This window comes from Amblyraja radiata, chromosome 27 (genome assembly GCF_010909765.2).
Source record: "Amblyraja radiata isolate CabotCenter1 chromosome 27, sAmbRad1.1.pri, whole genome shotgun sequence".
Classification (NCBI taxonomy): domain Eukaryota; kingdom Metazoa; phylum Chordata; class Chondrichthyes; order Rajiformes; family Rajidae; genus Amblyraja; species Amblyraja radiata.
The window spans coordinates 2,581,486-2,605,779 of NC_045982.1; the positions used below are offsets into that span (position 1 = coordinate 2,581,486).

A 24,294-nucleotide genomic window follows, 5' to 3' on the forward strand; every position below is an offset into this window, starting at 1 on the left:
TTTTATTTCACGGGAAGGATGTGGTTTGGAAATAAAGCATTCCATATCATTCATCCATTGTACAGGGTGAAGTCATTACTGCCAGAGCCAGCATTTATTGCTCATCTAGTCTAGTTTAGTTTGATTTGGTTTAGAGAGACAGCGTGGAAACAGGCCCTTTGGCCCTGGCCGACCAGTGATCGCCCGTACACTAGCTCGATCCTACACACATTAGCGACAATTTACAGTAGCCAATTAACCAACAAACCCGCACATCTTTGGAACGTAGAAAGAAACCAGAGCACCCGGAGAAAACCCACTCGGTCACAGGGAGTACATACAAACTCCGTGCAGACAGTATAGTCAGGATCGAACCCGGGGTTTCTGGTGAAGATTGGGGGGGGGGGGGGGAGAGAGATTTAATAGGAACCCAAGGGACAAGTTTATTTTAACCACAAAGGGGGGTAAATATATGCAACGAGCTTCAGGTGGAGTTAGTTGAGGCAGGTACTGTCGCATCATAGACAATAGACAATAGGTGGAGGAGTAGGCCATTCGGCCCTTCGAGCCAGCACCGCCATTCAATGTGATCATGGCTGATCATCCCCAATCAGTACCCCGTTCCTGCCTTCTCCCCATATCCCCTGATTCCGCTATCTTTAAGAGCCCTATCTAGTAGCTCTCTCTTGAAAGTATCCAGAGAACTGGCCTCCCCCGCCCTCTGAGGCTGAGAATTCCACACAGACTCACAACTCTCAGTGAGAAAAAGTGTTTCCTCGTCTCCGCTCTAAGAAAAAGTGTTTCCATCGTCTCCGTTCTAAGAAAATGTGTTTCCTCGTCTCCGTTCATTTAGGAAACATTTAGGCATGTACATGGCTAGGACAGGTTTAGAGGGATGCAGGTCAAACGCAGGCAAGTGGGACTAGTGTAGATGGGAGATTGTGGTCAGTGTGGGCAAGTTGGGCCGGAGGGCCTGTTTCAACGCTGTATCACTCTATCCAGCCACTCGCATTGAGCCTTCCCAAGTTAGTCAAAGACCACCCACCCACCCAAGTTCCATTCCTAACTCCAGCTGAACTTTAATAAAGTCTCGTTCAGAAGAAAGGCAGCCATCTCTGGAGATGATGAGTCTTCTCCAGAAGGACAGGGGGTGGACTTGCTGAGACAGTGACTTCATCCATGAAGCCACATCCTGGCCTTAACTACTCATTTGTGGGTCAGTTCAGTATTTGAGGGCTCCGGGGATCTCCGCTTTGTTATATTTTTGCACAAAAAAATCTGCTTCTCTTTCTAAACTAATGAGATAATTCTGAATTCAGTTTTCAAATGTTAACATTGGGGAAATTTTCAAATATTAACCTTTAGTTTAGTTTAGTTTAGAGATACAGAGGCCCATCAGCCCACCGAGTCCGTGCCGGCCAGCGATCCCCGCACACTAACACTATCCTACACACACTAGGGACAATTTACATTAATTCCAAGCCAATTAACCTACAAACCTGTACATCTTTGGAGTGTGGGAGGAAACTGGAGAAAACCCACTCAGGTCACGTACAAACTACACACAGATTGCACCCGTAGTCAGGATCGAACCCGGGTCTCCGGCACTGTTAGGCTGCGACTCTACCGCTGAGCCACCATCCACCCACATTGGGGCAGTTTTCCTTGTTGCAGCTTTGAACAGCACGGAGCCCACCCTGGCTTCCGAGACCCTGCCCCGAGCTTCTCAGCCTTCCGATGTCGTGGGCCCCACCTCCCAGAAACGTGCAAACTCCACACAGACAGCACCCGAGGAGAGTATCGAAACGGGGTCACTGGCGCTGCATGGGGCGGCATGGTGGCGAAGCGGTAAAGTTACCACGCCAAGACCCGGGTTCGATCCTGACTACGGGTGCTGTCTGTACGGAGTTTGTTCTTTCTCCCCGTGACCTACGTGGGTTTTCTCCAGGTGCTCCGGTTTCCTCCCACACTTGAAAGATGTACAGATTTGTAGGTTAATTGGCTTGGTATAATGCTTAAAAAAAAATTGTCCCTAGTGTGTGTGTGTGTGTGTGGAGTGTGTGTGTGTGTGTGTGTGTGTGTGTGTGTGTGTGTGTGTGTGTGTGTGTGTGTGTGTGTGTGTGTGTGTGTGTGTGTGTGTGTGTGTGTGTGTGCGATCGTGTTAGTTAGATAGGGCTCTTAAAGATAGCGGAGTCAGGGGATATGGAAGGAATGGGGTACTGATCAGCCATGATGGGGTGGGAGATTGCAACCTTCAAGTGGTCCGCCCTGTTTCGACTAATGCAATCAACCCGGCGTGCACAATCAAATAAGATCAAATAGAACAAGTTGTCCTACAACTTTAGGCTGTGCATGCCACACGCAAGAAGAAGAAGAAGAAGTTGCCATGATCACATTGAATGGCGGTGCTGGCTCCAAGGGTCGAATGGCCTACTCCTGCACCTATAGTCTATTGACTCGATGGGCCAAAGGGCCTGTTTCTGCACTGTATCTCTAAAGTTTAAAATCTAAAAGAGCAGTTAGTCCAATCCATTTTTGCAGTGGACTTGATGAAAAGTTTTTGACCTTTCCTCCATAAATGCTGAAAAAGGACTTTAAAAAAACGTTGCAATCGAGAGCGAGATTTCAACTCAAGCCCTGGAGTAAAACGGGAGTGAAACCTCTCTCTTTTGTCCGTTCGTAATAATTATCACCCTGCATTCCTTAAAGATGTAGGAACGGATGAGACATTACCAGGGTAGACACAAAATGCTGGAGCATCTGCTGCCTCACCCGCTGAGTTACTCCAGCATTTTGCGTCTACCTTCCGATTTAAACAGGCATCTGCAGTTCTTTCTTACACAGACTTTACCAGGGGTTCGATTCCTCGTCGATACCCTGCAACCCATCACTTCTGCCTTCAGAGCTATTCTTTGGTGCCATCGCTGTGGAACGAGTCGAACGTATCTCGCCACAAAGGACGGGATAAAGTCGTTGCGGACCAGTTGGTGGCTGTTCGCGTTCCCTTCAAAAACCTTTTTATATTTAAGCGGAGGAGAAATATTAGAACATAGAACAGCGCAGCACAGGAGATAAACAAGGCAGCCGAAACACGGAACTGCAGATGCTGGTTTACACCAAAGATAGACACAGAGTGCTGGAGTAACTCAGATTGGGGACAGGCAGCGTCTCTGGAGAGAAGGATGGGTGACATTTTGGGTCGGAACCCTTCCTCAGACTGGGAATAATGTCACCCATCCTGAAAACTGTAAAGTCCAGGTTCAGGAACAGCTTCTTCCCCACAGCCATCAAGCTACTGAACACAACAACAAATAAGCTCTGAGCTCCGAACTGCAAAAGACTATATTATTATTGCTATTTTAGTTATTTATTCAACTTTCTCTTTTTTTCCTCTTCCCCCATTATGTATTATCTTTACATATTCACATATTCTGTTGTGCTGCAGCAAGTAAGAATTTCATTGTCCCACCTGGGACACATGACAATAAAACATTCTTGACTCTTGCTGCCACAGAGTTACTCCAGCATTTTAGACAATAGACAATAGGTGCAGGAGTAGGCCATTCGGCCCTTCGAGCCAGCACCGCCATTCAATGTGATCATGGCTGATCATCCCCAATCAGTACCCCGTTCCTGCCTTCTCCCCATATCCCTTAACTCCGCTATCTTTAAGAGCCCTATCTAGCTCTCTCTTGAAAGTATCCAGAGAACTGGCCTCCACCACCCTCCGAGGCAGAGAATTCCACAGACTCACAACTCTCTGTGTGGAAAAAGTTTTTCCTCATCTCCGTTCTAAACGGCTTGCCCCTTATTCTTAAACTGGGGCCCCTGGTTTTGGACACCCCCAACATCGGGAACATGTTTCCTGCCTCTAGCGTGTCCAAACCCTTAATAATCTTACATGTTTCAATAAGATACCCTCTCATCCTTCTAAACTCCAGAGTGTACAAGCCCAGCCGCTTCATTCTCTCAGCATATGACAGTCCCGCCATCCCGGGAATTAGCCTTGTAAACCTATGCTGCACTCCCTCAATAGCAAGAATGTCCTTCCTCAAATTAGGGGAACAAAACTGCACACAATACTCCAGGTGTGGTCTCACTAGGGCTCTGTACAACTGCAGAAGGACCTCTTTGCTCCTATATTCGATTCCTCGTATTATAAAGGACAACATGCCATTCGCTTTCTTCACTGCCTGCTGTACATGCATGCTTACTTTCATAGACTGATGTACAAGGACCCCCAGACCCCATTGTACTTCCCCTTTTTCCAACTTGACGCTATTTAGATAGTAATCTGTCTTCCTGTTTTTGCTACCAAAGTTGGTAACCTCATATTTATCCGCATTAAACTTCATCTGCCATGCAGCTGCCCACTCCCCCAACCTGTCCAAGTCATCCTGCATTCTCATAGCAGTTTTTACTGTCTAGTTTAAATTAAGCAAGATGCACCTGATCTTCTCTGCTATTTTTCCTCTTGTAGAATCGCCAGGTCTTTCTATCCTTGCTGTAGGAAATCTTGTACGTCTTCACATAGAAGTTATATCCATTGTTGGTGCTGCCTCTGGTGGCAATTCCTGTGAAGAGCAGGGAGAAGGCAAGGCAAGGCAACTTTATTTATATAGCACATTTCATACACGAGGCAGACTCAAAGTGCTTCACATAAAAACATGTCATACAATAAAATGAAATAATAAAATGAAATAAAATAGAAGAACTAAAAGAAAAGAAAAGCAAAATTAAAAATGCATTATAAAAAGTGCAATGTAGTTAAGATTTAGCTGAAAGCTAAAGTAAACATAAAAGTTTTCAGTCTTGTTTTAAAAGTGGTCAAAGTTGAGGCAAGTCTTAAATCTTCAGGAAGTTTATTCCAGCTATTTGTTGCAATGTAGTTAAGATTTAGCTGAAAGCTAAAGTAAACATAAAAGTTTTCAGTCTTGTTTTAAAAGTGGTCAAAGTTGAGGCAAGTCTTAAATCTTCAGGAAGTTTATTCCAGCTATTTGTTGCATAGTAACTAAATCCTGCTTTCCCATGTTTTGTATTTACTCTGGGAATCACTAACAGATTGATTTCAGAAGATCTTAGCGGTCTAGAAGGCTTATATAGTGGAAGCATGTCAGTGATATACTTTGGTCCTAAACCATGTAGTGATTTATAGGTGAGCAGCAGGATTTTAAAATCAATTCTCTGACATACAGGGTGCCAATGTAAGGATTTAAGAATTGGTGTAATGTGTTCAAATTTTTTGGTCTTTGTTAGAACTCTAGCAACAGCTTTCTGAACAAGCTGTAGCTGCCTGACAGTTTTTTTCGGAAGAACTGCAAGGAGACCGTTACAATAATCTAGCCTACTAGTAATAAAGGCATGTACAAGTTTTTCTAAGTCTTGAGCCGACATGAGTCCTCTTAATCTTGCTACGTTTTTGAGGTGATAGTAGGCCGATTTTGTTACTGATTTGATGTGACTGTCGAAATGTAAATCTGAATCCATAATGACCCCAAGATTTCTGGCTTTGTTTGAAGTTTTCCGGGACAGAGAGTGAAGGTGTTGGGTTACTTTAAGCCTTTCTTTTTTAGCACCAAAAACAATTATCTCCGTTTTGTCCTTATTTAGTTGGAGAAAATTTTGGCACATCCAGTCTTTGACTTGCTCAATGCACTGGCACAGCAGATCTATGGGGCGATAGTCATTTGGTGATAGCGGTGGAAGAATGATAAGGAGAGTCGATGGCGGAGCAGAACGCAGGATAGATTAACGGTGGGTGGCACAGTGGCGCAGCCGGTGGAGTTTAGATTAAAGATACAGCACAGGAACGGGCTAAACGAGTCCTCGCCGACCAGCGATCACCCCGTACACTAGCACTACCCGACACACCAGCGACAATTTTAGGGGGAACATGAGGGGGAACATCTTTACTCAGAGAGTGGTGGCTGTGTGGAATAAGCTTCCAGTGGAAGTGGTGGAGGCAGGTTCAATTTTATCATTTAAAAATAAATTGGATAGGTATATGGACGGGAAAGGAATGGAGGGTTATGGTCTGAGTGCAGGTAGATGGGACTAGGTGAGAGTAAGTGTTTGGCAGAGACTAGAAGGGCCGAGATGGCCTGTTTCCGTGCTGTAATTGTTATATGGTTATAATTTACAATTTTCACCGAAGCTATTCGACCTACAAACCCGTCCACCGTTGGCTCTCGAAGGGCCGAATGCCTACTCCTGCACCGTGTTTCTACGTAAAATGCTGTCACTTGACCAACCTGTGACGTTCTTCCGTTCTCCGAGGTCGATCTGCAGCCACTCCTCGTTGCTGCTTGTACCCGCTTTGTCCGGAGACCAGTCGCTGAGCTCGCCAGTGTTGGTCTTCTCTGTCCAGGAGGACGAGGCTGTGATGCGTCTGCTGTCCAGAACAAGGCTGCAATCTAAGGAGAGATAACTCGGTAAGTTCATAATAGCTCATAAGAGCAGAATTAGGCCATTCGGCCCATCAAGTACGCTCTGCCATTCAATCATGGCTGATCTATCTCTTCCTCCTAATCTCATTCTCCTGCCTTCTTCCCGTAATCCTTGACTCCCGTATTAATCAACAATCTATCTATCTCTGCCCTAAAAATATCGGAGATGGCACAGCGGTAGAGTTGCTGCCTCACAGCACCAGACACCTGGGTTAAACATAGAAACATAGACAATAGGTGCAGGAGTAGAGGCCATTTGGCCGTTCGAGCCTGCACCGCCATTCAATATGATCATGGCTGATCATCCAAATCAATATCCCATACCTGCCTTCTCTCCATACCCCCTGATCCCTTTAGCCACAAGGGCCACATCTAACTCCCTCTTAAATCTAGCCAATGAACTGGCCTCAACTACCTTCTGTGGCAGAGAATTCCACAGATTCACCACTCTCTGTGTGAAAAATGATTTTCTCATCTCGGTCCTAAAAGACTTCCCTCTTATCCTTAAACTGTGACCCCTTGTTCTAGACTTCCCCAACATCTGGAACAATCTTCCTGCATCTAGCCTGTCCAACCCCTTAAGAATTTTGTAAGTTTCTATACGATCCCCCTCAATCTTCTAAATTCTAGCGAGTACAAGCCGAGTCTATCCAGTCTTTCTTCGTATGAAAGTCCTGCCATCCCAGGAATCAGTCTGGTGAACCTTCTCTGTACTCCCTCTATGGCAAGAGTCGGTGGGCCGAAGCGCCTGTTTCCACGCTGTATCTCTGAACTAAACCTTGAGCAAGCATTTTATTTTATTAGCCTCTATCTGTACCTTGTTACACTGATTGGAAGCGATGTGGCTTCCTGCCAGAATCGGTGCAACTAATAAGTGGTGCCACTGATTGGAAAGTCTCCTTCTCTACAAGCAGACAGTAAGATTTAACGTTGAACAGCAGCATCCTGCTATTAATATTTGCCTACTTCTATTAATAAGCCCTGTCAACAGCATTCTGTAACGACAGCTCCAATCCAAGTCCAGAGATAATCGTCAATATCCAGTACCACAATAGGACATTTTCAGATGGTTCAAAATGCTTTAGTTTAGTTAAGAGATACATCGCGGAAGCAGGCCCTTCGGCTCACCACAGAGACACACAGAGGCGCGCACACACACACACACACACACACACACACACACACACACACACACACACACACACACACACACACAGACATAGAGAGAGAGACACACACACACACACACACACAGACATAGAGAGAGAGAGACACACACACACACACACACACACACACACACACACACACACAAACACAGACAGACATAGAGAGAGAGAGAGACACACACACACACACACACACACACACACACACACACACACACACACACACACACACACACACACACACAGAGAGAGAGAGAGACACACACACACACACACACAGGAGAAAACCCACGCAGGTCACAGGGAAGAACGGACGTGGCTATTTTTAGGACTGAGATGAGGAAAGACTTTTTCACCCAGAGAGTTGTGAATCTGTGGAATTCTCTGCCGCTGGAGACAGTGGAGACCAATTCATTGGATGTATTCAAGGGAGAGTTGGATATACCTGTAGCTCTTTGGGCTAACAGATTCAAGGGATATGGGGGAGAAAGCAGAAACGGGGTACTGATTCTGGATGATCAGCCATGATCAAATTGAATGGCAGTGCTGACGTGAAGGGCCAAATGGCCTACTTCTGCACCTATTTTCTAAGTTTCTAACGTACAAACTCCGTACAGACATTACCCGTAGTCAGGATCAAACCCGGCTCTCTGGCGCTGTAAGGGAGCAACTCTACTGCTGCGCCACCGTGCCGCCCTGTGTCGAAGCTAATTGATCTATCGTAGTAATGTCCGGTAATTACTATACAAATATAATCAGCTTTTATTGCTTTGAGCGCTTCCAGGCAGCAAGCAAGGAGAGGAAATTATAGCCCATTATACAATGGGACAAGATCTCGTTCTATGTAAAATGCTCGTTTAGAGATACAGTGTGGAAACAGGCCCTTCGGCCCACTGTGTGCGTGCCGACCAGCGATCACCCATACACTAGATCTATCCAACGCACTAGGGACAATTTACAGAAGCTAATTAACTTACAAACTTGCACCTTTTTAGAGTGCATGTAATAAGCAGCTAATAAATGAATAGTTTGCTGTCTGTGGAAGAGATATTGCTCTCTCACTGAGCAGTATTAGGAACACCCTGTAGACATGTCATTGCTTTATCTACAAACCCAGGTTGTGGGATGGTGAGGTTGGTCATAGAGCTATCCAGCAATGGAAACAGGCCATTCGGCCCATCTTGTCCATGTCGACCAAGTTAACACATTAGGCTAGTCCCATTTGATTAGTATGGGTGCCAGGGGTTATGTGGAGAAGGCAGGAGAATAGGGTTGGGAGGGAGAGATAGATCAGCCGTGATTGAATGGCGGAGTAGACTTGATGGGAAGAATGGCCGTATTCGGCTCCTATCAGTGAACAGTTGCGTGCATTTGGCCGAGAGACTTCTAAATACCTTCTATCCATCATTGGTCTAAGTTTCCTCTTCTCCTCTGGACCCAGACACGAGATGCCCACGTAATGGACAACAAGACTCCTCAACCTCTTGAAGATCTGTCTGATTGTGTTTATGTTACATTTTTGACCCACTCATGCTCACATCTTCTTTCTGCCTTGAACCTTGTATTTAGTTTAGTTTAGAGATACAGTGTGGGAACGGGCCCTTCGGCCCACTAAGTCTATGCCGACCAGTGAAGCCCGCACACTAACACTATCCTCCACACCCACTAGGGATAATTTACATTTTGACCAAGCCAATTAGGCTACAAACATATATGTCTTTGGAGTGTGGGAGGAAATCGGCACCCGGAGAAAACCCACGCGGTCACAGGGAGAACGTGCAAACTCCTTACAGACAGCACCTGTAATCAGGATCAAACCTAGGTCTCTGGGGTTGCAAAGCAGCAACTCTTCTGCTGCGCCACCCAACCACATATATTGTTTATACAATTATATTGTTGAATTAGACAATAGGAAATAGACAATAGTTACAGGAGTAGGCCATTCGGCCCCTCGAGCCAGCACCGCCATTCAATGTGATCATGGCTGATCATCCACAATCAGTTCTCCATTCCTGCCTTCTCCCCATATCCCCTGACTCCGCTATCTTTAAGAGCCCTATCTAGCTCTCTCTTGAAAGCATCCAGAGAACCTCCCTCCACTGCCATTTGAGGCAGAGAATTCCACAGACTCACAACTCTCTGTTTATCATTATCATGCTGAACAAACCGAAGCTAAATCCCCCCCTTCATGTCCACATTTGCGATGGAGTCCCACACGGAATCAAGAATGGTGCAAGTATCAGTAAACTTGTGAGGCAAAGATGTTCACTGATGAAGCAATTCATGTCAACATTGCCAGGACCGTCCGCAGCCTGGGAGAAATAAAGCACAAACAGAAGTCTGTTCTCTTACCTTTTCTAATCTTGATGCGTTTCTCAGACAAGGAACCCCTGGAGGAAAACAGACATTTAGTTTAATTTAGAGATACAGCACGGAAACAGGCCCTTCGGCCCACCGAGTCTATGCCAACCAGCGATCCCCGCACAGTAACACTATTCTACACACACTAGGAACAATTTACAATTTTGCGAAGCCAATTGGCCTGTATGTCTTTGGCGCGTGGGAGGAAAGTGGAACACCCGGATAAAACCCACGCAGGTCACAGAGTGAACGTGCAAACTCTGTACAAACAGCACCTGCGGTCAGGATCAAAACTGCGTGTCTGCCGCTGTGAGGCAGCAAATCAACCACTGCGCTACTGTTCAACTCCATGTTTAGTTTGGTTTAGAATGCGTAAACAGGCCCTTCGGCCCACAGAATCCGTGCCGACCAGCGATCCCCATACTCTCTCTACACACGGGGGACAATTTACAATCTTACCAAAGCCAATTAACCTACAAACCTGCACGTCTTTGGAGTGGGGGAGGAAACCAGAGCACCCGGAGAAAATCAACACCGGTCAATAGACAATAGGTGCTGGAGTAGGCCATTCGGCCCCTCGAGCCAGCACCGCCATTCAATGTGATCATGGCTGATCATCCACAATCAGTACCATGTTCCTGCCTTCTCCCCATATCCCCTGACTCCGCTATCTTTAAGAGCCCTATCCAGCTCTCTCTTGAAAGTATCTGGAGAACCGGCCTCCACCGCCCTCTGAGGCAGCGAATTCCACACACTCACAACTCTCTGTGAGAAAAAGTGTTTCCTCATTTCCGTTCTAAATGGCTTACCCCTTATTTTTAAACTGTGGCCCCTGGTTCTGGACTCCCCCAACATCACATGGAGAATGTACAAACTCGTACAGACAAGCACCCGTAGGCAGGATCGAACTCGAGTCTCTGGCACCGTGAGGCAAGCGACTCCACCCGCTGGGCCACCGTGCCGCCCCAAGTTAGGACAGTTTAGCGGCCAACCCTTTAGCACCCGCCATGCAGTTTCTCACTTACCTTCTGGTTGAAATTCCGTTGGCAGAAGCGGCCTCGTACAACGTGATGCCTTTCTTCAGCGTCACCGACACTTGTCCACCTAGTTCATCAGCTATTGCCCCGGCGTGCACAGCTGCCTTGCACAGAACGGATGTCTAGAGAGAAAACAATCACCTTCAAATTATACAACTCAAATGATCACATCCTGTTGAATTTTTGAATGATTTGCCCTGTAGTCTTGGTTATCAGTGTTTCAGTTCATGGCCTACTGAATTATTCCATCAGAATTTTCAGTGATAAAAGCCTTAAAAGTGCACCATGTTTGTTTTATCTGTGTTACTTGTCCAGACTCTCCCAACAATCAGTGTCCAATCTCATCCCATGCATTCACTGATGCTGTCTCCAAGTTAAATAAGACCTCCAATATAAAATTATATTTATATAAATGGAGGCATTAAGTCTAATGTCTCCAATATAAAATTACCACAAAGCTAATGGGGAGTGGGCAGGAGAATGGGGATGAGAGGGAAAGATAGATCAGCCATGATTGAATGGTGGAGTAGACTTGATGGGCCGAATGGCCTAATTCTACTTCTATGATTCTACTTCACACGCTAGAATTTAGAAGATTGAGGGTGGATCTTATAGAAACTTACAAAATTCTTAAGGGGTTGGACAGGCTAGATGCAGGAAGATTATTCCCGATGTTGGGGAAGTCCAGAACAAGGGGTCACAGTTTAAGGATAAGGGGGAAATCTTTTAGGACCGAGATGAGAAAATCATTTTTTACACAGAGAGTGGTGAATCTGTGGAACTCTCTGCCACAGAAGGTAGTTGAGGCCACAGTTCATTGGCTAGATTTAAGAGGGAGTTAGATGTGGCCCTTGTGGCTAAAGGAATCAGGGGGTATGGAGAGAAGGCAGGTACAGGATACTGAGTTGGATGATCAGCCATGATCATATTGAATGGCGGTGCAGGCTCGAAGGGCCGAATGGCCTACTCCTGCACCTATTTTCTATGTTTCTATGACTTACAAACTTACATAATTGTAGGCATTATATAATGTTTCCGATATTAAATTATATTTATATAACTGAAGGCATTATATACGAGGTTTCCAAAATAAAATTACATTATATAATCGGAGGCATCATATAAGTATTCAATGTAAAATTATATTATATATTTGGAGGCATTATATATGATGATAGATATGAGGAGGAATTTCTTTATGAATCTGTGGAATTCATTGCCACAGGTGGCTGTGGAGGCCAAGTCAATGGATATTTTTAAGGTGGAGATTGATAGATTCTTGATTAGTGCGGGTGTCAGGGGGTTATGGGGAGAAGGCAGGAGAATGGGGTTAGGAGGGAGAGATAGATCAGAAATGATTGAATGGCGGAGTAGACTTGATGGGCCGAATGGCCTAATTTTGCTCTGCAGAAGAGGAATAGGTGATGTTTCGGGTTGAGACCCTTCATCAGACTGAGAGTCAGGGAGGGGCACACTGGGGGTTGGGGACAGGACACAGCAGAGCCGGCATCGATGACTCGAGCTGCGAGAGAGGCTGGTGCAGAACTCTCATCGGAGAGACGAGGAGAACTTCTTCCAAGTCGGCATAACGTTGCGCTTTAATCGCGGAGCAGACGAAATGTGTAAGAAGGAACTGCAGATGCTGCTTTACACCGAAGATAGACACAAAACGCTGGAGTAACTTAGCAGGTCAGGCAGCATCTCTGGAGTAAAGGAATAGGTGACGTTTTGGGTCGATGCTTCTTCAGACTGTGTCAGGGAGGGGAACTCTTTGCGTACTTTGTGTATTGTAGGCAAAAGAAAAGATTTTAAACCATGCCTGGGTACATGTGACAATAAAATATCATTGTATAGACTTTGCATGTTTCGTCCGCTCCACTGCGAAATCTCCTCAAGGTGTGTCTACTTTGAGTATGTGTACTCCTCTCCCCGACGAGAGTTCTGCAATATTCTCTCTCACTGCACCCTAGGTCTTCACACCTTACCCCTCCATATCTCTTATTCCTCTGACTCTCAGTCTGCAGAAGGACCTCAGCCCAAAACGTCACCCATTCCTTTTCTCCAGAGACGCTGCCTGTCCCGCTGAGTTACTCCAGCGTTTTGTGTCTATCTTTGGTGTAAACCGCCATCTACATTGAATCATTGAGTGATTGATACTCACATCACGATAGCCGTCCTGGTGGTTTCCCCACACGTCACCGCTGATGCCTTTGCAGCCGGCTGGGCAATACTTACTGTAACAAAAGCAACAAATAGTGACCGCTCAACATCAAATCAATGCAGTCTGCATAAACGTACGCATTCCATTTTACATTGCTGTTTGGGCTATGTTGTGTACACAGCGTTTAAGAACAACTTTGAGGGGGGATCTTATAGAAACTTACAAAATTCTTAAGGGGTTGGATAGGCTAGATGCAGGAAGATTGTTCCAGATGTTGGGGAAGTCCAGAACAAGGGGTCACAGTTTAAGGATAAGGGGGAAATCTTTTAGGACCGAGATGAGAAAAACATTTTTCACACAGAGAGTGGTGAATCTCTGGAATTCGCTGCCACAAAAGGTAGTTGAGGCCAGTTCATTGGCTATATTTATTAGGTAGTTAGATGTGGCCCTTGTGGCTAAAGGTATCAGGGGGTATGGAGAGAAGGCAGGTACAGGGTACTGAGTTGGATGATCAGCCATGATCATATTGAATGGTGGTGCAGGCTCGAAGGGCCGAATGGCCTACTCCTGCACCTATTGTCTATGTTTCTATGTTTCTAACTTTGGCGTGTCGTACAGGGGCGCAGCGGAAGAGTTATGTCTCACAGCACCAGAGACCCAGTTACGATCCTGACTACGGGTGCTGACTGTACAGAGTTTGTACGTTCTCCCTGTGACAGCGTGGGTTTTCTCCGGGTGCTCCGGTTTCCTCCCACAATCCAGACGTCCAGGTTTGTGAATTAATTTGCTTCAGCGATCGTTGGTCAGCACGTACTCGGTGGGCCGAAGGGCCTGTTTTCATGCTGTATCTCTAAACCAAAACTATGGAGTCTTGGTTTTCACTTGAGCAGCTTACAACCCAGCGGTATGAACATTGATTTCTCTAATTTCAAGTAACTCATGCACTGATAGACACAAAAGCCGGATTAACTCAGCTGGTCAGTCATCATCTCTAGAGAAAAGGAACAGGTGACATCAGGTGAGAGGGAAACTAGAGCTCTCTCAGTCTGTAGAAGGGTCTCGACCCCAAACATCACCCATTCCTTTTCTCCAGAGATGCTGCCTGACCCGCTAAGTTACTCGGGAATTTTGTGGCCATTCCATTTCTTGCCGGGTACTAATGAGCCACAGGATGTTTCAGTTCAAGAACACACTCACTTCCCCCTTAATAAATCAACACACGTGACACTCATATTTCAAAACGACGGACCCAGGCACAGTTTAACACGTACTGCAAATAAGAGCAAGGTCATCGAGATTCCGACTTACGTGAAACGTTGCTGAGAATAATGGATACCTTTATGCAAACAGGAAATCATATCTGCACGGAAGAAAATATTGAAACATTAGTGAATTAGAACTAGTTGATTCAATGCAAAACATCGCCACCCAGCCCCAGATTGAATGGAACGTATCAGTTAGACAGAGACATAGACATTGAAAATAGGTGCAGGAGTAGGCCATTCGGCCCTTCGAGCCTGCACTGCCATTCAATATGATCATGGCTGATCATCCAACTCAGTATCCTGTACCTGCCTTCTCTCCATACCCCCTGATCCATTTTGCCACAAGGGCCACATCTAACTCCCTCTTAAATATAGCCTATGAACTGGCCTCAACTACCTTCTGTGGCAGAGAATTCCAGAGATTCACCACTCTCTGTGTGAAAAATGTTTTTCTCTGAATGCATTGATTTAGACTTTAGAGATACAGCACGGAAACAGGCCATTCGGCCCATCAAGTCCGCGCCAACCAGCAATCACCCCATACACTAACACTATCCTATTCACTAGGGAAAATTTACAACCTGCAATTCTTTGGAGTGTGGGAGGAAACCAGAGCACCCGGAGAAAACCCAGGCGGTCACAGGGAGAACGTACAAACTCTGTACAGACAGGATCGAACCCAGGTGTCTGGCGCTGTGAGGCAGGGTAACAAGACCATGGGGTATTTGACAAAAGATGAGAATTTAAAAATAGAAACTTTGTCAAGAGCTATTGTAGATAAAGCTCAGCGATGATGGGGGGATAGGACCCGGTTTGAATTAAAGAACAAACAGTGGAGATTTATATCCCCTCAAGTTTATGTAGAACTAGGGTGGCACGGTGGTGCAGCGGTAGAGTTGCTGCCTCACAGCGCCGGAGACCCGGGTTCGATCCTGACTACAGGTGCTGTCTGCACAGAGTTTGCACGTTCTCCCTGTGACCGCGTGGGTTTTCTCCGAGATCTTCGTTTTCCTCCCACACTGCAAAGACGTACAGGTTTGTCGGTTAATTGGCTTTGGTGTAAATGTAAATTGTCCCTAGCGTGTGTAGGATAGTGTTAATGTGCAGGGATCGCTGGTCAGTGCGGACTCGGTGGGCCAAAGGGCCTTTTTACATGCTAAATCTCTAAACTATATATAAATTCATGTGATAGGAGCAGAATCAGGCCATTCAGCCCATCAAGTCTACACCGCCATTCAACCATGGCTAATTTATCTTTCCCCCTCAACCCCATTCTCCTGCCTTCTCCCCATAACCCCTGACACCCTTACTAATCGTACCGTACATGGATAGGACAAGTTTGGAGGGATACGGACCAAGCGCGGGCAGGTGGGACTAGTGTAGCTGGGACAGGTTGGCTGGTGTTCGCAAGTTGGGCCGAAGGGCCTGTTTCCACACTGTATCACTCTATGACTAATCAAGCATCTGTCAATCTCTGCTTTAAAAATACCCAATGACTTGGCCTCCACACTCGTCTGCGGCAATGAATTCCACAGATTCATCACCCTCTGACTAAAGAAATTCCTCATCTCCTTTCTAGAGGAACACCCTTTTATTCTGAGGCTGTGACCTCTGGTCCTAGACTCTCCCACTAGTGAAAACATCCTCTCGACATCCACTCTATCCAGGCCTTTCACTATTCAGATGTAATGGACCCTAGGGGATGGTACTTAGAAAAATCCAACGTAGTCCAAATGTTTTGGGCTAAGACTAGATTTCTTCAACCAAGAAGTCATAAAAGGAGTCCCAGCATTGGAGGGAGCTCTGTGACATTAAATATGATACTAAGATTGGTGGGTGGGATGTGATCTCCAGTTCAGTATGAACAGAAAGACCACATGGTATTTTAATACAACTGGCTAACAGAAAAGCAGATGTTGCATTATAACGCGAACAGATGTGAACAAGAAGCAAGACATTATTGCATGCTTGTACTCTTTAAAATAATTCTCTCTTAAAACTTTAGATGATAAAGTTTACAACTCTCTAAGTTAGAGGGTAATAATGAGTTATATAGACCAATCTTAATGACCGAGCCTTTAGTGTGGGTGGCACGGTGGCGCAGCAGTAGAGTTGCTGCCTCACAGCGTCAGAGACCCGGGTTCCATCCTGACTGCGGGTGCTGTCTGTACGGAGTTTGCACGATCTCCCCGTGACTGAATGGGTTTTCTCCGGGTTTCTTCAGTTTCCTCACACACTCCAAAGACGTACAGGTTTGTAGGCCAATTGGCTTGGTAGAAATTTTAAAGACATTTTCTCTAGTGTGTAGGATAGAGATAGTGTGCGGGGAGCGCTGGCCAGTACGGACTCGGTGGGCCGAAGGGTCTGTTTCCGTGCCGTATCTGCAAACTCTAAATTCCGATGGGCTTGTACAGTGAATTAGTGCACTAATAGTTAGTCAGTTTAGTTTACTGTCACGTGTACCAAGGTACAGCGCAAAGGTTTAGTTGCGTGCTAACCAGTCAGCGGAAAGACAATAACATGATTACAATCGAGCCGTTTACAGTGTACAGATACATAAAGGGATTAGTCCAGTAAAGTCTGATCAAAGATAGTCCGAGGGTCTCCAATGAGGCACGGTAGGTAATATGTTTAAGAAAGAACTGCAGATGCTGGAAAAATCGAAGGTAGACAAAAGTGCTGGAGGAACTCAGTGGGTGAGGCAGCATCTACGGAGAGGAGGAATAGGCGATGTTTCAGGTCAAGACCCTTCTTCAGACTGATGTCGGGGGGGGGGGGGGGGGGAGAAAGGAAGAGGCAGAGACATTAGACTAGTGGGAGAGCTGGGAAGGGGGAGGGGAAGGAGGGAGAAAGCAAGGACAACCTAAAATTAGAGAAGTCAATGTTCATACCGCTGGGGTACTAATGTAGCCTAATGCCCCTGTCCCACTTAGGAAACCTGAACAGAAACCTCTGGAGACTTTGCGCCCCTCTCAAGGTTTCCGTGCAGTTACCGTGCGGTTTTCGGAGGTTTTTGTCAGTCTCCCTACCTGCTTCCACTACCTGCAACCTCCGGCAACCACCTGCAACCTCCGGGAACCGCACGGAAACCTTGGGTGGGGCGCAAAGTCTCCAGAGGTTTCCGTTCAGGTTTCCTAAGTGGGACAGGGGCACTATAGCTCAGGACTGCTCTCTAGTTGGTAATGGAATGGTTCGGTTGCCTGATAACAACTGGGAAGGAAATGGTCCCAGAGTCTGGAGGTGTTCTGGGGCATCTGCGTCGGGTCTTGGGAATGCGACACAGGAAGGCTGCACCCTCGGGTGCTCCCACGGACCGTCGGCTTGACAAAGGGTGCCGGCTTGGGAAATGGGTCCTCAGCCCAGCCTCCACACCACAGCTGGAGCAGGGCTTCCAGGAACATTATCCCGTGACATAACGTATGGAATAGGACCCCTCGAGGATCCTTTAGCGTGGATACTAACCAGCTGCCCAGCTCCTTTCTAACCCTGGAGAGTTGAAACAGTCGATGTGAACTCTGACTTTCACTTGCCACTGTAAACAATCTGCAGCATTCATTTGCACATCAATTGAGTCAAAAACGCCCAGATTCGATCTCGGATTCAGTCCAGGGCTTCTAGGAAAAAGGCGGATTCTGGGAATGTCGCATCATTAATATCCGTTACATTCCATCTCAAATCATCAGCAGCCAAACTTAATTATTCCTTCATCAAAACCAGGCAGAGGAATCAACTCTATTCGGGCTTCACAGCGCCAGAGACCCAGGTTTGATCCTGACTACGGGTGCTGTCTGTACTGAATTTGTACGTTCTACTTGTGACCGCGTGGGTTTGTCTCCGGGTGCTCGGGTTTTCTTCCACACTCCAAAGACGTGCGGGTTTGTAGTTTACACCCCAGCGGTATCAACATTGACTTCTCCAATTTCAGGTAGTCTTTGTTTTCTCCCCCCTTCCCCTCCCCTTCCCAGCTCTCCCACAGCCCACCGTCTCCGCAGCTTCATTTCTTTTACCCGCCCCCACATCAGTCTGAAGAAGGGTCTCGACCCGAAATGTTGCCTTTTCCTTCACTCCATAGATGCTGCCTCACCCTGCTGAGTTTCTCCAGCATGTTTATCTGCCTTCAGGTTTGTAAGTTAATTGGCTTCAGTAAAAAATTGTAAATTGTCCCTAGTGTGTAAGATAGTGCTAGTGTATGTGTGATCGCTGGGCAATGTGGACTTGGTTGGCCGTCAGTGCCTGTTTCTGCGCTGTATCTCTAAAGCCTATCCATGTTCTCCTGAGATGCTGCCTGACCTGCTGAGTTACTCCAGCACTGTGTCTTTTTTTACCCACAGTATGACGCATTGTTTCTGCATTAAACATACAGTGGAAAAATATCCACACGTTGAGGTCTCTGCCAAAATTCAGCTCAACATAAAGTCCTTCGGCCCAGAGTCGGCGCTGACCAGTCATCACCCTGTACACCACCACAATCCTACATACTAGAGACTATTTACGATTTACAGGACCAATTAACCTAAAGCCCGCACATCTTTGGAATGTGGGAGGGTCTTGGTGAGACCACACCTGGGGTATTGCGTACAGTTTTGGTCTCCTAATCTGAGGAAAGACATTCTTGCCATAGAGGGAGTACAGAGAAGGTTCACCAGACTGATTCCTGGGATGTCAGGACTTTCATATGAGGAAAGACTGGATAGACTCGGCTTGTACTTGCTAGAATTTAGAAGATTGAGGGGGGATCTTATAGAAACTTACAAAATTCTTAAGGGGTTGGACAGGCTAGATGCAGGAAGATTGTTCCCGATGTTGGGGAAGTCTAGAACAAGGGGTCTCAGTTTAAGGATAAGGGGGAAATCTTTTAGGACCGAGATGAGGAAAACATTTTTCACACAGAGAGTGGTGAATCTGTGGAATTCTCTGCCACAGAAGGTAGTTGAGGCCAGTTCATTGGCTATATTTAAGAGGGAGTTATGTGGCCCTTGTGGCTAAAGGGATCAGGGGGTATGGAGAGAAGGCAGGTACAGGATACTGAGTTGGATGATCAGCCATGATCATATTGAATGGCGGTGCAGGCTCAAAGGGCCGAATGGCCTCTACTCCTGCACCTATTTTCTAAGTTTCTAAGGGAGGAAACCGGAGGACCCAGAGAAAACCCACGCGGTCACGGGGAGAATGTACAAACTCCCTACAGACAGCACCCATAGTCAGGATCGAACCCTGGGGTCTCTTGTGTGGTTGTTATAGGTGATGATCCTAAATATTTACAAAGATGGTACCAGGTGCAAGGATTTGCATTTTAGTTTTTAGTTTTGGAGACACAGCATGGAAATAGGCCCTGCAGCTCACCCAATCCACACCGACCGTCGATCACCCGTTCAATATCTCATCCGCTCCCTACACATTTGGGGCAATTAACAGAAGCCAATTAACCTACAAACTCACACATCTTTGGGATGTGGGAGGAAACCGGAGCACCCGGGGGAAACCCACACACAGTCACAGGGAGAACGTGCACAGAGACAGCACCCGAGGTCAGGATTGTACCGGGGTCTCTGGTACTGGGAGGCAGCAACTCTACCCGCTGCTCCACTGTGTACTGGGTGGAAGACTGGAGAGCCTGGACTAATAGCGGCACGGTGGCGTAGCGGTGGAGTTGCTGCCTCGCAGCGCCAGAGATCCAGGTTTGATCCTGACTACGGGTGCTGTCTGTACGGAGTTTGTACGTTCTCCCCGTGATCTGCGTGGGTTTTCTCTCTGAGATCTTCGGTTTCCTCCCAGGCTCCAAAGACGTGCAGGTTTGTAGGTTAATTGGCTTCGGTAAAAAATAGTAATTTGTCCCTAGTGTGTGTGTGTGTAGGATAGTGTACGGGATCGCTGGTCGGCATGGACTCGGTGGGCCGAAGGGCCTGTTTCCGTGCTGTATCTCTAAACTAAACGAAACCAAATTAATTTTAGAGCAGATTATGGGTTGTGAGGATCTCCCAGAGTAGAGAGAGTGAGAAAATATCCCCAAATAGTAGAAGGAGCGAGAGGCAGAGAAGACGGAACAACGATAAATCTGCCTTCAGAACCACAAGGTAACGCAAGTCAGATACATCTGGAACACATTAGCAGACAGGAAGGAGGGGGCGGATTCAGTTGCGGTTTTCTGGAGGGATTGGATTTGGATCAGAAATTGAAAGAAGTACTAGGGTTGTGGGGGGGGATGAGGCAGGGCAGGAGGACTGGATATAACATCAGTAAAGAGCCTGCACAGACTAGAAGGGCTTGAAGCACTGGAGTTCGGAAGGTCGAGGGGGGACCTCATTGAAATTTACAGAATAATGAGAGGCCTGGAGAGGGTGGATGTGGAGAGGATGTTTCCACTGGTGGGAGAGTCTAGGACCAGAGGACACAGCCTCAGAATTAAAGGGCGCTCTTTTAGAAAGGAGATGAGGAGGAACTTCTTAGGTCAGAGGGTAGTTAATCTGTGGAACTCATTGCCACAGAGGGCTGTGGAGGACAAGTCAGTAGATATTTTTAAGGCAGACATAGATAAATTCTTGATTAGAACGGGTGTCAAGGGCTATGGGGAGGGGGCAGGAAAATGGGATTAGGAGGCAGAGATCAGCCATGATTGAATGATGGAGTAGACTCGATGGGCCGAATGGCCTAATTCTACTCCTATAACTTGTGAACCTGTGATTCATTCACCGTCACATCCCAGGCTATTCATTAGTGTTGTGACGAGCTGCAGACTCAGAGGTATAATGAGTTTAGAGATACAGATTCAGTGGGGAAACAGGCCCTTCAGCCCACTGAGTCCATGCCATCCAGCAATCACTCCGTACACTAATACACTCAAAATAAAAGGACGTACCTTTAGAAAGGAGATGAGGGGGAATTTCTTTAGTCAGAGGGTGGTGAATCTGTGGAATGAATTGCCGCAGACGGCTGTGGAGACCAAGCCAATGGATATTTTTGAGGCGAAGATTGACAGATTTTTGCTTAGTAAGGATGTCAGGGGTCAGTGTCCAGTGGCCGGAGATGCCACAGACTGCCGTGAAGGCCAAGTTGGGTATTTTTAAAGCTGAGATTGACAGGTTTTTGATTAGTACGGGTGTCAGGGGTTCTGGGGAGAAGGCAGGAGAATGGGGTTAGGAGGGAGAGATAGATCAGCCATGATTGAATGGCGGAGTAGACTTGATGGGCCGAATGGCCTGAAGGGCCTATTGCACTTGGGAGTTATTTGCGCATCATTTACGTGACACCATTTACACGTCACGATGCACGTGTAACGCGCGCATGGCGAGACGTGGTGGCGTAGGCAGTGACGCTCGGCAGCGGGCGGCAGCCCAGGATTCTCAAAATCCACGCTCGTGACGCGCAAATGACGCCTAAGTGACGCTTAATTCTGCTCCTAGAAGTTTTGAACACTAACACTACCCTACAGACGATTTATAATTCTTAGCAAAGCTCATTAACCTACAAACCCGCACGTCTTTGAAATGTGGGAGGAAACTGGAGCACCTGGAGAAAACCCACACAGGTCACAGGGAGAACGTGCAAACTCCGTACAGACAGCACCCGTAGTCAGGATCGAACCTGGGTCTGGTGCTGTAAGGCAGCGACTCTACCGCTGTGCCAACATGCCACCTTAAATGGCAACAGTTTACCTCAGCAAGCGGCTGTAAAGGAAATGCAGCTGATTTGGGGCTTTCCGAGTGACTGTGTCCCACATCCGATTATTTCAGTGGGAGTCCAATGTAAACTGCAGCTGTCTAATCAGGTCTGAGAGTACGGACATTGCCAGCGACCTCTCTGCCTGTGGCCACGTGGACTCAAGCCAAGGCTCCCCACTGGCCCAAGGCCTCTGTCTTTTTCAGAAAAGGAAAAACACTCTTTTAATTACAAACTTTAGTTTAGAGATATAGCGTGGAAACAGGCCCTTCGGCCCGCGCCACGCCATAGACTAGCACTATCCTACACACTGGGGACAATTTTTAGAAGGTCGACACAAAATGCTGGAGTAACTCAGCGGGACAGGCAGCATCTCTGGAGAAAAGGAATGGGGACGTTTCGGGTCAAGACCCTTCTTCAGACTGAGCATCAGGGGAGGGGGATAAGAGAGATATGAAGAGGTACAAAGGGCAAATTAAAGAAATATGTGCAAAATGACAGGTCAGAACCAGCAAAGATGATCAAGGAAAGGTTGAGCCCACATCGTTGCTGGCGTTGATCTGTCTATTTGCATACCCTTCATTAATTTGGTCTATTTACCTTTTCACATTTCCCATTCACAGTCTGAAGAAGGGTCTTGACCCGAAACGTCACCCATTCCTTCTCTCCAGAGATGCTGCCTGTCCCGCTGAGTTACTCCAGATTTTTGTGTCTATCCTCAGTTCTCAGATGGAAATGGCGTATGATTTAGAAATTAGAAACATAGAAAATAGGCGCAGGAGTAGGCCAATCGGCCCGTCGAGCCTGCACCGCCATTCAATATGATTGTGGCTGATCATCCAACTGTATCCTGTACCTGCCTCCTCTCCATACCCCCTGATCCCTGATCCCTTTAGCCACAAGGGCCACATCTAATTCCCTTAAATATAGCTGATGAACTGGCCTCAACTACTTTCTGTGGCAGAGAATTCCACAGATTCACCACTCTCTGTGTGAAAAATTTCTTGGACACAATTTCTTGGATACAAATTTAAGCCGTCGGATTTGAGTGAGTCATTCTTCGGGGAAAACATCCCAGTGTTTGTGATTAACTTAACAAGCGGTCAATCAAGTCCTTCGTGCCATCAGGTCAACAGGCTGTGAGGAGGGTTCGATGACTCACTGAAAATGAGGCCCAGGTTTGAACTGCTAATGGCAATTCTGGGATTATTAGTTGATGTGCCGTCACGGTGAATCCCGGACCAACGTACAAAGGGAAGGAATCGGAAATTCATTTCAGAGTTTTCTCATGATCTCAGGAAGTTCTAATGGACTTTGTTTCCTATAAAGTGCAGTCAGTGTTGGACAGCAGGAAACATAACAGGGTTGTGTCGAGTGAGGTGCCACTCTCACCAACGTTATCATTGTAGTTTAAGAAGGAACTGCAGATGCTGGAAAATCGAAGGTAGACAAAAGTGCTGGAGAAACTCAGCGGGTGCAGCAGTATCTATGGAGTGAAGGAAATAGGTAACATTTCGGGCCGAAACCCTTGGTTTCGGCCCAAAACGTTGCCTATTTCCTTAAGGATTTCGTCCCGAAACGTTGCCTATTTCCTTAAGGATTTCGTCCCGAAACGTTGCCTATTTCCTTAAGGATTTCGTCCCGAAACGTTGCCTATTTCCTTAAGGATTTCGTCCCGAAAAGTTGCCTATTTCCTTAAGGATTTCGTCCCGAAACGTTGCCTATTTCCTTAAGGATTTCGTCCCGAAACGTTGCCTATTTCCTTAAGGATTTCGTCCCGAAACGTTGCCTATTTCCTTAAGGATTTCGTCCCGAAACGTTGCCTATTTCCTTAAGGATTTCGTCCCGAAACGTTGCCTATTTCCTTAAGGATTTCGTCCCGAAACGTTGCCTATTTCCTTAAGGATTTCGTCCCGAAACGTTGCCTATTTCCTTCGTTCCATAGACGCTGCTGCACCCGCTGAGTTTCTCCAGCAATTTTGTCTACCCAAGTTATCATTGTGGTTTTGTTTAGTTTAGGCCAGTTCATTGGCTATATTTAAGAGGGAGTTAGATGTGGCCCTTGTGGCTAAAGGGATCAGGGGATATGGAGAGAAGGCAGGTACAGGATACTGTTGAATGATCAGCCATGATCATATTGAATGGCGGTGCAGGCTCGAAGGGCCGAATGGCCTACTCCTGCACCTATTTTCTATGTTTCTAGAGACACAGCGTGGAAAG

General features: G+C 46.6%; 1 protein-coding gene across 1 annotated transcript in view; it reads right to left on the reverse strand.

The window, feature by feature from the left end:
• Nucleotides 1-24,294, reverse strand: part of LOC116988208 (discoidin, CUB and LCCL domain-containing protein 1-like) — a 57,107-nt gene that overhangs the window by 9,145 nt on the left and 23,668 nt on the right. Inside the window, exons 3-9 of the mRNA XM_033044761.1 lie at nt 14,462-14,517; nt 13,154-13,226; nt 10,981-11,114; nt 9,947-9,984; nt 6,231-6,392; nt 4,429-4,553; nt 2,831-2,993 (exon numbers count right to left, since the gene is read on the reverse strand). Coding sequence (XP_032900652.1) covers nt 2,831-2,993; nt 4,429-4,553; nt 6,231-6,392; nt 9,947-9,984; nt 10,981-11,114; nt 13,154-13,226; nt 14,462-14,517 — 751 coding nt within the window. The remainder of the gene's footprint in view (nt 1-2,830; nt 2,994-4,428; nt 4,554-6,230; nt 6,393-9,946; nt 9,985-10,980; nt 11,115-13,153; nt 13,227-14,461; nt 14,518-24,294) is intronic.